General features: G+C 40.1%; 1 protein-coding gene across 2 annotated transcripts in view; it reads left to right on the top strand.

Moving 5' to 3' along the window:
- PTPRG (protein tyrosine phosphatase receptor type G) overlaps positions 1–12,018 on the top strand; it is a 397,969-nt gene extending 385,951 nt beyond the window's left edge. For both annotated transcript variants that reach the window (XM_084530728.1, XM_084530729.1), the window contains 7 exons: positions 1,479–1,572; positions 2,855–2,931; positions 3,358–3,486; positions 5,452–5,598; positions 6,324–6,466; positions 9,374–9,509; positions 10,755–12,018. In XM_084530728.1, the coding sequence (XP_084386854.1) occupies positions 1,479–1,572; positions 2,855–2,931; positions 3,358–3,486; positions 5,452–5,598; positions 6,324–6,466; positions 9,374–9,509; positions 10,755–10,901 (873 nt within the window). In that variant the 3' untranslated portion in view covers positions 10,902–12,018. The remainder of the gene's footprint in view (positions 1–1,478; positions 1,573–2,854; positions 2,932–3,357; positions 3,487–5,451; positions 5,599–6,323; positions 6,467–9,373; positions 9,510–10,754) is intronic.
- The last annotated feature ends 677 nt before the right edge of the window (positions 12,019–12,695 follow it).

Genomic DNA, 12,695 nt, shown 5'->3' with positions numbered 1-12,695 from the left:
ACGAAATGAAATAAGGTTCTTAATACCACTTATCATTTCAGTGTTGTGGAATTAAAAATGTTTTAAGACCAGGAAATACAATATGCCTTTCTGATTGCTAACAATGCTTGCTGCTTTTCCTTACTATATTACAGCTGCTTTCATCATGGCCAAAGTTTGCCTGGATCTATTTGAAACCTAAGATTTTCTGATTGCATTTTATTTGAATGCATTTAAAACTATTTTGTGAGACTGTGTATCATAGGAAGATTATACATGATGTCTGTTTTCACAGCTAAGCTCACTCAGTTTAATAACTACCCGAGGAATTGAAACTGTTAAATTTTAGCAGATGCAAAGCTATTCAACAAATGAACAAGATATTCTCAGAATTCATTTGTAGAAATTCCAGATGCTTAATTATTAAATTAAAGAAACAAGTACAAACATACACACATAAAACGCAACAGAAGAAAAACATCTGTTATTAAAAAAAAAAAAAAAAGTGTTCCACTTTTATTAAAAATATTAAATTATAAGTATAAAGATGTTTTCTCATGACTCATGGCAAAATTTCAAAAAAAAAAAAAAAAAGTAAGTGCCATTTTCGGAAATGGCTTCCTCTGCTAGAGTTGCACAGATGCTTAGAAACTCTGTAACTTCCAACAGACCTACTGCAAGTACAGGGGTGAGTTAAGCACTATCTTGTTTAGAGTGGATGTGACACTAGGTCTAAGAAAGCCTCAATTATTAATTTTTTTCCCAGATTTCTGCTGCTACCACAGAGCTGGCAGAAAATAACCAGCACTCATGCCTTCGGACAGTAGTTCACATTCAACTGTCTTAGAGTAAAGTTACGTTGAGTAATGAGTTGCTAGTGCAGGAGATGGAAAAGCCACCTTCATCTTCCTTGCTCTGTTAGAGATTCCCCATGCACTGGCAGAATATTCAAGTACAAATCTGCCTCCCTGACTTTTCATTGTGCCCAGAACAAATTTAGCAGGCCAGATAATGTAACCCATGGCCTCAGATCTCTGCTGCTGGCATGATGGGTTCACAAAAGGCCTGGCAGGAAAAAGTCATTCTGTAGGAACGATCTCACTTTTATTTTGAAAGTAAATGTAAAAGTTTTTTGGTTTTCTTTTGTCACTGTTTTATTTTGCTAGTTTTTCTTCCTTGAGACCTGCTTCTGACTGAAAATGTCTGCAAGTCTTTGAAATATATTCTCAAAAATAACTAAATGTAGTGTTCTGTGAAAATACATTTTGATGGAACTTCATTTTCAGGATGTTTCGAACCTGAGAGCTGCAAAGATCTTTTTATCCATTAAACATATTGTATGAAAAGGATGATTTCCATTGGCATCTTGAGTATTTTAAACAAGTTTAACAATGCAGTTTATTCTTCTACTGATGCATCTTCCCAGGAGTTGGCAAAGAAACCACCTCTCTTCATTTAGATCGCTATGAGGAGTGACTTACTACTTTATTCTCTTTCAGCTGGTTACACAGTGTAATGCAAAATACGTGGAATGCTTCAGTGCTCAGAAAGACTGCAACAAAGAGAAGAACAGGAACTCATCAGTCGTGCCGTGTAAGATCACATCTTCAGTTTGATTACTGCCTAGCATAAGTTTTTGTAGTGAATTCTCCCCGTGTTATGCATGAAAAGGCATAGCCACTAGGAAGGAGAACTGTAATCTTCTGTTCAGACCAAGCTGTCTTTCACCATTACTCTGATGAAACTGAACAAAAGAAAATAGTTACGGTGTCAGCCAGATATACTGTCCAAGTGAAGTGTTAATTTGAAGTGCTTAAGAATTTGAATAATTAGGTAGGGGATAATCTATGGAATACTGTGATAATTACTTTGATACAGCTCCCAGCTCAGGTGAGATCTCCCAGGGTGATTGGCACACGTTTTTTCCTTTTTTATAATTCAGCAAGTACACTCAATTCTTGTGTGCGAGCTTTCTGTAGATTTGAGGGTATTTAGTGCCCAAGGCCACAGTTTCACAGTTATTAATATGGAATCTATGCCCAATTGCTAAGCAATATGAACTTGCACCAAACCAAGCAGAAGCACAATGTTGTTCCCGTCACTTTCTGCCCAAGCACAGGACATACAGGACAGGCAATAGCCAAGCTACTGCAAAGTTGTAATGACACAGATTTGGTCCATCATGAAGGTTGGTCATAAAAAAGGGAAATCATAAGGATATACGCTGAAAACAAAGGTGAATGGACTGAAATAGCCTATGTGACTTTAGAGTTGGTGTCGTGTAGCTGCAGTGATTGCGGTGGTTTCAGCTGGGCAGTAGGAGCCTGTCAGTTGGCTTCGGGATGTTGTTGAACCCAACCCTCAAACACGGAGCAGTGCAGACCTCCTGAAGAACACGTAGCCACTTCTGCGGGGCTACCTGTTAGGGAAGGGCTTTGTCTGAGGAGGTTATCTCACCCTCCAGCTGGGAGAGTGAGTGATGGTCGTGCTACGGAGTGGTAGGGAAAACAAAATAAATCAGCTGGGTTTGTGTGCTGCTGGAGACAAATGGAACGCTGCAGTCAAGAATTACCTTAAATCCCCTGTTATCACTGCATATACTGTTATTTGGTAATTCAGCCTGCTGTGAAAATCTTTGCTATAGTAAAATTTGATTCCTGAAATTACTTTGTCCTTGTGGGAATATTGTGCAACATTCTCTTTTATATCCTGTGTTAGCAGGCAATGCTTTAACACGGTTAAAGTGCTGGCCTGCTCCTGGGGGAGATAGGAGCTGCACAGTATTTGGTTTGTTAACGTCTGAGAAATTCTTGCTTTCTGCAATGTGCCATGACCAGACTTTGATATTTTTTTTCTTCTTTTCTTTATCTTATAGCTGAGCGTGCTAGAGTGGGCTTGGCACCGCTGCCTGGAATGAAGGGAACTGATTACATTAATGCCTCTTATATCATGGTGAGGAAGCCAACACCTAATTACAAAGTAAAATCAATTCTAAGGTGCTAAATACCAGATGCCTGTAATTGTCTTAATTCTGTATGTAATGGCTGTGTATTAACAGATGAGATTTTAACACCTTCCCCATAACGTAAAGCTATTAACTGTGTTTTATTAAAGATTGTTGCCTAAAAAAATTAAATACAAGATGCATTTAGGTGGAGTGTGTATTTCCATGAGATACAGTCAAATAAATACTGGGATTTAGAGTAAATGAAAACAACAGAGACTCTGCAGGATGGAAATGGAGTTACAAAATTATAGTCTGTGTGAAAATATTGTGGAATAAAATGAAATAGGGTCATTATGTGTCCCCAAAGATAAAATTAATGCTCTAAAACTGTTGAAGGCAGTAAGTAACTGCGGTTTGTTTTGCTGCAAAAGGGCTACTACAGGAGTAACGAGTTCATCATAACCCAACATCCGCTGCCACATACAACTAAAGATTTCTGGCGAATGATCTGGGATCACAACGCACAGATCATCGTCATGCTGCCGGACAACCAGAGCCTGGTGAGTGAGACGCTTCCCTCCCTGTGCCTTGCGGCAGTCGCTCAGCCCAGCAGGCAACCCATGTAGATACATGCTATGGCTATTTCAGGCTGGAAAGAAAAAACATTTTTTGGGCCATCTTCTCAAACTTTGCCCTAAGCTTGGCACAAATAGATAAATTCCTAAGTGTGGAGCCTGTTTTCTACTCTTTCTTTCTGCTCTCACCCTTGGGAAAGACAGCATAAACTGCAGTGAGTTGGAGCAGACCATGGTGCTTCCAGGCAGCATGCTGCCGATGACAGCTCTGCAAAGCTCCTGTGGGTTACCCGGCTGGCAGGATGTAAGGCAGTGAGGTTACTGTCTGGCCAGGGCCATGGGTAAGGACTTTGACAGGAGCAGAAATACAAAGCAGGGGCATTAGGATAAGTCAGTTGTTTCCAGGGGGGTTAAGACTAAAACCACGCAAGACTTAAGGCTGGGAAAGGTTACAAAAGTTATTTTTGATGTAAGCAAAAAGCAAACGTGTATGTTAATTTAAGTGGAAATAACGAGAAGAGAGAAGCAAGTGACACAGGTGAAGTGCTAATCACTGCTTCCAGATTTACTAGCATGTCTCAAGAGGGCAGGACGAAAAGGATTAGGAACTAAATGGTTCATTTTTTCTTGCATGCATAACTGAGATGCAGAGACAGCTGTAGCTGAGAACGGTAGAGAAACCACCTCCACTACAGCAGGAAAATAGCAGTCATGAGGGGCTACTAAATAGGCAGCAGTCGATATGCTTCCTGCATGCAGTGTGATGAAAGGGATTGCAGGCACTGCAAGGCAAAAAGTGTTCAGAGAAATACGATTGAATCAGAAAGTACTAACAAAATGAAAGCATGTCAGGTAGAAATGAAGAGGCTGCTCTTGTCTTTACAAGTCTGTGGACTAGCTCGGCAGAACATCAGTGATTTAAAAGGCAAAGGAGGAGCACCGGCCTAGACCATATCCCTTGCAAGTACACCTGGTGCCTGCTTTCATCTTCATGGTGCCCAGCGTGGAGGTTGGCTAGCAGGGCATCAGCACCCTTGTGTTGGCTCAGTGTTTGGTTTGGTTTGTGTTGTGTTGGCTGCCAAGGAGGGGCGGAACAGAGCTGGGACAGCATCAAGGTGACAAATGTTTAATGCCAAAGGATGAGACCATAATGCCTGCTGCAAGAACCTGTCACATTGAAAAACAGGTCACTTCCACAGCATTTAGCAATGTTACGTGGGTTGCTGGTGCCTCTGCACACTGAGGGTGGAATTTGCAGAGCACTCAATACTTAGGATCCTAGGTCCTGTTTTCAGGACTGTTTTCTTTTAAGACAGAAGTCCCGACGGTGTCTTGCACATCGTGTGCATGAAGGCTCCAGGCCCACAGAAATAAGCCTGTTTTTAGAGATGTTCATGGCTGCAGAGGGATGAAGTGGGTTCATAGCTCATGTTTTCTCATGAGTTTGGGTGTCTTCTTTCTTCCTCATTCTTCCCTCCACCTCTAAAAATTCCACTCTTAAGTATACATCGCTCTTCTACCTAGACCTGATCCACAGACCTTCCACTAATACCCCTGAGTTTTGGATTAGGCCACAAAAATATAAATTACAATAATAAGCAATTAATTATTAAAGGTTAATGATTTTTTTCTAAACAGGTGTCTGCCTTTCATGCAAAACTGTCTAGGCAGGAGGTAATAAAGCCTGGGATATAATACAAAGGTTAAGTACGAGTGAGGTAAGATAACCATTTCCCTATGAAACCAATTAAAAAGCAGACGTTACCTGTTTGGACACACAAAGGAGGGATCTGGCAGGCTTACTGACTACTAGTAGACTAATAGTAGGTTGCTTTTAGAGATCAGCTTCTGATCATCTCTATTTATCAAACCGATTTTTTGATCCACTGGATTTCAGTCACACACAAGGTATGTGAAAGGCTGCAACAGTGTGTTGTTTTGTTCCTCCAGGCAGAAGATGAGTTTGTGTACTGGCCAAGTCGCGAGGAATCCATGAACTGTGAGGCCTTTACTGTGACCCTTATCAGCAAAGACAGACTGTGCCTCTCTAATGAAGAGCAAATTATCATCCATGACTTTATCCTTGAAGCTACCCAGGTAAAATAAACCTCCAAACGTGGATCTTGGCTCTTCTCCAAAATGTTGTTGATATCATTTAAATATGACAAATGATGAGTTCACAAACAATTTTGAAAACTATTTACTTGTAAATGCCCATGAATGCATGTTGCTCACTAGGAAAGGTGTTCTTGTTGGCTCCTTCCCCCTCTCACATTTTCTACTTCAGGTAGATTCTTCTAGCTAGTGAGGCTGTCATATTTAATGTGTGAATATTTGAAAGTGAAGACGCTGATTTTCATTCAGAAATTGCAAAAGTAGATGGAATTATTCTTTGTAAACTACACCAAGGTTTATTGTCCTATTCGTGCTTATAAATGTCAATATTTATAGTGTAATTATTCGGGGTGTTAAGGGTGGTTTGCTTATTAAGCACATTTATTTTGAGCCACAAGCCTATCTCTAGTTTGGTATTGGAATTGCAGCTGGATTTTGCTGCAAAACATTGGTTTGCAAGCCCTTTTAAATTTAGATTCCTTGATTACTCTTCTCTTGTTTGGCTTTTGAGGTATTGGCTCAGAGAGGGTGTATATGGATATAGGCTCTGAAATGAAATATAAAATCTTCATTAACTAAACATTTTGTTAAAGTTGCATTATTTTAGGGTGTTCACTATTAAAGGGCTGCTACAGAGCTGTGCATCTTTATACATGGAGCGGATAAATGTTAAAGTAGCTAATGCCGAGGCTGGTTTTTCATTTCAGGACGACTACGTTCTGGAGGTCCGCCACTTTCAGTGTCCTAAATGGCCAAACCCAGATGCTCCCATAAGCAGTACCTTTGAACTTATCAATGTAATCAAGGAAGAGGCCTTAACAAGGGATGGCCCCACCATAGTTCATGATGAGTATGTCTTTTTTTTTTTTCTTGCTTTGTATGCATTTTGGATTCTTTTGTACATGGAGATATCCCATACAGATTCTACAACAGGTTTCACAAGCCAGCAGAGCCCTGGTTTAGGTAAGGCTTTGAGCAGCCTGGTAAGGGCTTACGGAAACCACTTTCAAAACAGCCCTGAGCTCCTGTCTGATAATTGAGGTTTAACATGCCAGGTGAGGCATAGAGCAAGCTCAGCTTAGCAGTGTCTCAGTACGAGCAGCAGTGTCTTGTGAAAAAGAGCCTAGGTTATCTGAGAGCAGATTTATTTTCCTTCCTTCTGCTTCCCCCAAAACACTCCAAGGGGCCCACATGGTGCCAAATGGAAGTAGCCTACTAACACAGGGCCAGCATGCCCCAACACTCATCTCTTTTGTCGTGTAATGGTGAGCATTGTCTTGCCAGCTATGCTTGAATACCCAGTTATTTAAGATACTAAATACTGCATTGAATGTTATTGCTTTGCACACATCATGGAGCTGCAAAATACTGTTACTGTGAAACCGAAACCTCGGTCTAACAGGGCTGTTTTTGGAAGGAGCTGTTTCCTGGTGGGCACAGTGCTTCGTGGAGTCATTCTGCCATTAAAATCCCAAGGAAGCCTGATTTCTGACACTGCTTGAGTCACCCGTAGAGCAAACACCAAGCCAGCATAAACAACTGCTACCCCTTCAAGCCTCCTGCACTCAAGTCTATTATACCTTCTGCCTTTGCTACAAAGCAGAGTTAGTGGAAAAGTCATAGAAATCTTAACCTTATGTACAAAAATGTTATTAGCATACTCTGGTATTTCGGAGGTCAGATCAGCCTTTGTGCTGATGTGTGATTGTGTGCTGATATCTGCTGTTGCAGAAAGAGCTTTCACTTCACATCAGCGTGTGCTGCTGCAACAGGTTTTTCCCAGCACACTCCACCAAATGGTGCCTTGGGCTGCAGGAAGTGGTTTTTCTCCCACTGTTTCCTGCCTTGCTAATGCACAGTGTGAGCTCTGTTGGCTTTTGCCAGCACTTATTAATTCCAGGCTAGTTTTTAATATTCATGCTTTGGGTAGTCTGAAGTGAGGTTTTGCTGCTCTTGCAGTACTTAAGATTATGTTTTACAAAATTGGAACCATTATTGATTTGGGCATTTCATGCTAGACCAAAAAAAAAAAAAATTATTCAAAATCACATTTCTAACAAGTTGCTGAGTCATTCTTTCTGTAAATTGCTTTTTTGGTTTATTTGTCATATTCAATGATTTTACTTTTATGCCTAATACATAATGTGGATTCTGCTTTTTACTGAGGCCTGAGCAAATGTAGCTGAAAACAAAAATTTCCCTTTACTACATGCAACTACTGTATCACATAATCCACTAGTAATTACAACTGCAGATTAATTCCAAATATATGAATTTGCAGATACTAAATGCATGTGGTATTTAGGAAGTACATGGTGGGATGAACTCGATAACAGCAAGTAGTTCAGAAATTCCAACTGGAGACAGTTGTCAAGAACTTTAAATATAACTGCCCATATGTAGGCAACTAGATGAAAATTTGTTGCATAATTTCAGAGAGAAAAGCCTTCAGATTGTTGGGAGCTGGCAGTAATCAACTCAAGTAGAAACGGAGCCATTAGGCCCCAAGAGGCCTTCAGTTGTGTCCCACCAGGCCCATGCACTAGACACTTTGTCCACTGTCCCTGTAGATGATCAGTCGCAGCCATCTCTGTAGTTCTGCAGAAGCCCTGCTTCTTCTGGAGACTTTTCATCAAAAATAGCAGGTCTATTGTGATCTGATTTCTGCTTCCAATTTCTAGGCAAATTGAGTTTGCAAAAATCATACAAAATTAAGTCAGCATATGTCTTGATTTCCACAGGAATGTTGTAAAAAATCCTAGTGGTAATCGTATTGTACCAGATGGCAGCGCAGTACTTGCCGATTATTTAAGTTTTCATGTAGAGTTCTCCAAACAGTTTGCAGAGTAAATCAGCACCAATGTCCCCTTTTACAGGTTGGGACATTTAGACACAGACGTTCTCAAAGTCACGGAGTAGACTTCACAAAACCAAGACAGAATTTCAGTCTCCTGAATATCAGGAGAGCAGAGTTCAGTTGAGGGTCCTCAGAAGCAGTTACGAGCCCCTGTTGCTTAAGATCCTTCATCCCTTACCCCACAACTGCACGCATGTTTCAAGCATACCCCCAGACTTAGCAGCAGAAAGGTTTCTACCTGGCCAATTGTCTCGAGGACACATTCTGAGTCATTCTCCTGATGAATAACCATTGCTCAGGTTCTCATTAAATGACAGCCCAGCTCAATTTGTCAGAATCCCTAATGTCTTTTGGGTGCCCAACATGGGAATGTTGCATTTTGGTTATGAATCGGACCTAAGGAGGACTTCAAGGTGCCCCATTTCCTTGTGAGCACCTCATATCCCTGTTAGTTTTATATAATTGCCTGATGCAGAGGAAGAGGCAAGCCACCTTTCTTTCTAATCATTTATGTTTTGCTTGAGCTCCCACTAATGAATTTAAAATACACTCGGCTACAATGCAGATGCTTTCAGTACATGTGGCATGTGAGAACTGATTTCATTTTTATACTCTGCAAGCTGGGTGTTTTTAAATGGCTCACATTCTTCTGCTGATACAGTTCTTCATATTGAATACTGCAGATATCCTGAAATGACTAGTGTACCATCAAATGTCTTTTTTTTTTTTTTTTTTTTTTAATTAAAATGACTAAAAAATAGCCAGTGTAAAGCAAGCATTTACTAGATATAAAGACGAACTATGGCAATCAAATAAGACTATACCGACATTTTCCTAGCTCTTTGTCAATGTGCCCCGGTATTTTTCTGACGATCTTATCCTTTTGGTGTGGTTTTTCAGGTATGGAGCTGTGTCAGCGGGAACGCTATGTGCCCTTACCACTCTGTCCCAGCAGCTGGAGAATGAAAATGCTGTCGATGTTTTCCAGGTGGCAAAGATGATAAATCTTATGCGGCCTGGAGTATTTACAGACATTGTAAGTTTTTAAATGGGATATAAATGGAGAGTTTACAAGGTTTTCATTTGAGACCAAAAGCATGAACTGAAACATGTATTGTGTATATTATCAAGTCTATTGCTTCTGCTGCCAAGCAGAAGTTGCATTGGGCTTTTTTTTTTTTTATATATTATTGTCATTTTTTATAAACCTCAAGCCTGCAGTCTCTGATTTGCAATTAAGCTTATTTTGCACACAGCTAGGGGGCCAGTGCTCAGGCAGGCCTTTCAGCTTGTCAACACTCCCCTGCCAGCCCTGTAAGTTGTGATCCAAAGGGTGCAGCAGGGCAGGGAATGCTGAGGGGAGGAAAACCTTCAGCACAGGAGCTCTTCAGTCTGCATGCACCAAGAGCCCTTGGCAGGGCGTGCATGGCTCTGCCTGTACGAGGGAACAGCCTGGGGCTGAGCTGTGGGCTCAGATGTTGTCCTGCACTCCTGTATCGTTTAAGCATTAGTCCCACCTCTAGCAGTTTTGCCCCAAGTAGTGTTCGTCCAGCTAAGGTCTGTATGGATGGAGGTGTGGGGCCTTACCTCATTCTGTTTGCTATATTCCCAGCCTGTTGGGCCTTCCCAGAGATAACCCCAAAGGTGGGTTTGGCCATAACTCAGTGTTTGGGGCACACTGATCTGCTGATGCCTTGGAACTGAGAAGCTGTAGATGCTTCCTTGCTCTGTCCTCATTCCTCCTCTTGGAATTTAAGCCAACCACTGATCTAACACATTTATGTGTTTAGAACTTGTGTGTGGAACAATTATCAAGGAATTGACACATTGAATTCATGGTATGAAATCATAAAATGTGCACAAATTGTATGGTGTTTTTTAAAATCAGCATGGTAATGGAATAAAGATGAAAATAAGGGAACTGGATGTACGCCCTCGTTGCTGGAAAAATAGTAATGATGTTGTAGGGCTTCTGCAACCTGCTGTTTGGTTTGTTATATTGTTCCAGCCATTCTGCAGTGTCCTTATAGTATCTGTGGAAAGACTTCTTTTTCTTCAGTGGGCAGTAGATCAGGAATAATACAATCTACTCAAAACTGAGATTTTGAGGTGACAAGGTTAAGATAGATTAACACAGATAATTACTCTTAAGTATTTCTCTTTTCTTTTACATATGCTTCTAGTAACAAATATCTGTGTCCTTTCCAAGAAATGCCCAATTTAACTGCCTCTCACTTACGTACACTGGAAGGATTGAAATAACTTGTCCTTTCTTTTCCAGGAGCAGTACCAGTTTCTTTATAAGGCGATGCTAAGCTTGGTCAGCACTAAGGAAAATGGAAACGGTCCCATGACACTGGACAAAAACGGTGCTGTGATGGCCAGTGATGAGTCAGATCCCGCAGAAAGCATGGAGTCTCTTGTCTAATTGGAAACCTGAAAAGGCACTTAATTTGTAGAACTTCTGAAGACTGAGCGAACTTTTTTGAGGCCTTTTTTGCCAGACTCTAGGTTATACAATAACCCAATTACTTTTTTACACTGATAAAAGTTTTGATATTTATTTTTTGCCATTTTATGTCTTAATGGTATCCTACTGAGCATTTGCACCTCTGTTTATTTCACACAGTGAAACGCAATTTTATCTAGTTTGCACTATATGATCAGTGTTACTGCCTATAATATTCTAATACAAAACAAGCCCTGATGTGACATTCCATGACAACAAACATGCTTTTTTCTGTTTTGTTCAAATGCAGTGAAGTTTTGCTAACTACAGTGACCCTCGAATCTTAAATCTTGAATGCTAGGCCAGGTGGATTCTTTCTACGACAGATACTGTACCCCTTCATACCATATTTATTATTTTAATTATCATGTCACAGTTTTGGTAATGGTATTTTGCATTCCAATGGAGTGGATGAGCAGTGTTCATCCTTTCTTGACAAAACGTGGCAGGTGATTATTAGCTACAGTGAAGGTGTAATAGCCTTGTGGAGCGGAAACAATTATTTCTGTATTGTTTCACATTGCTGTTTGTACACTTACAGACAAAAGACTTGCTTCACATGGAATATACAAATTACATACAATATAATTATAAATTAGATACGATTCATATGTGGGACACAGTGATAGGTTTTGAACATACAGTTCCAAAGTTTCCCCGTTTACTCAGAAAAATGTCAATTTTAGCTTTTTAACCGGCCCCGTGATGGGAAAGTATTTTGTTTTTATTTTCTTCAGAGCCAATACAGTAAGAAATCTACTATAACCCAAAATCAGACCTGTTTTCAGATATATCGAAGGTAGCAATATTTTACATTACTAAGCTATTCAATATTTTAAACACATTAATTTCCTTACTATTTCTTCAATATGACCTCACACCTAATGGTATGTTACATGATGACAGGCGTTTCTTAATTTCATAACTGTTAGATGCCATTTTTACAGGTGTGTAATTTTCATACTTTAGTGCTAAAACATAAAGTACTGATCCATATTTACTGGTGAAGCAAACTAATAAAAAAACTACCTATAAAGTTCCATTCTCCCTCTTTTTTTTTTGCCCGACTAATTCTTTAGCACAAACCTAGTTTACTGTGTTTTCCCTCCCACACCACTGAAGTGTTTTTCCCCCAGATTCTATAAATAATTTGAATTACTGTTTGGAGCATTTAATTATACATTCTTATTGGCTCCCTTTTGTATTTGGTTGCAATTCAACAAGGCTCATCCTTATTTAACACAAGAAGTAAGCACATACTTAATTCTCCTGAGAGATAAAGTTAGTCATGTCCTTCATAGCTGTGCTGAGTAGGGAGCGGTTATTGAATCTGCCTTGAGAACGAACTGTGTCGTTTCAACCACCCTGACGTTTGGTATACAGTTACAGGCACTATCCCATATTTATGGCATTAATTTCTTCTAAATTTCAACTGCACAAAACCTGCATTGTATGCTTCAGGACTTGTCTAATTATTACAGCATATATTTCATTTAATGTAAAACCATCAATTTCTGCCAGTCCGGCCTTGCTAGGATACAGAAATGTGGCAAGGCAAAGCCCACTTCTTCTGTTGGAGGGGAGGGCGAGGAGGAAGCTTAGCTAAGAGGAAGGTTCTGTGGATTTTTTATACAGAAGGAAGCTGAAAGTGGAATTTATACCGAGTGTAGGCATTTTGGTTGAGAACCTCATGAGGTACAAACTGAGAGCAGA

The sequence above is a fragment of the Aythya ferina genome (assembly GCF_964211825.1).
Source record: "Aythya ferina genome assembly, chromosome: 10".
Lineage (NCBI taxonomy): Eukaryota > Metazoa > Chordata > Aves > Anseriformes > Anatidae > Aythya > Aythya ferina.
The sequence above is the reverse complement of the archived record's forward strand: the minus strand, read 5'-3'. Positions and strand labels throughout refer to the sequence as shown.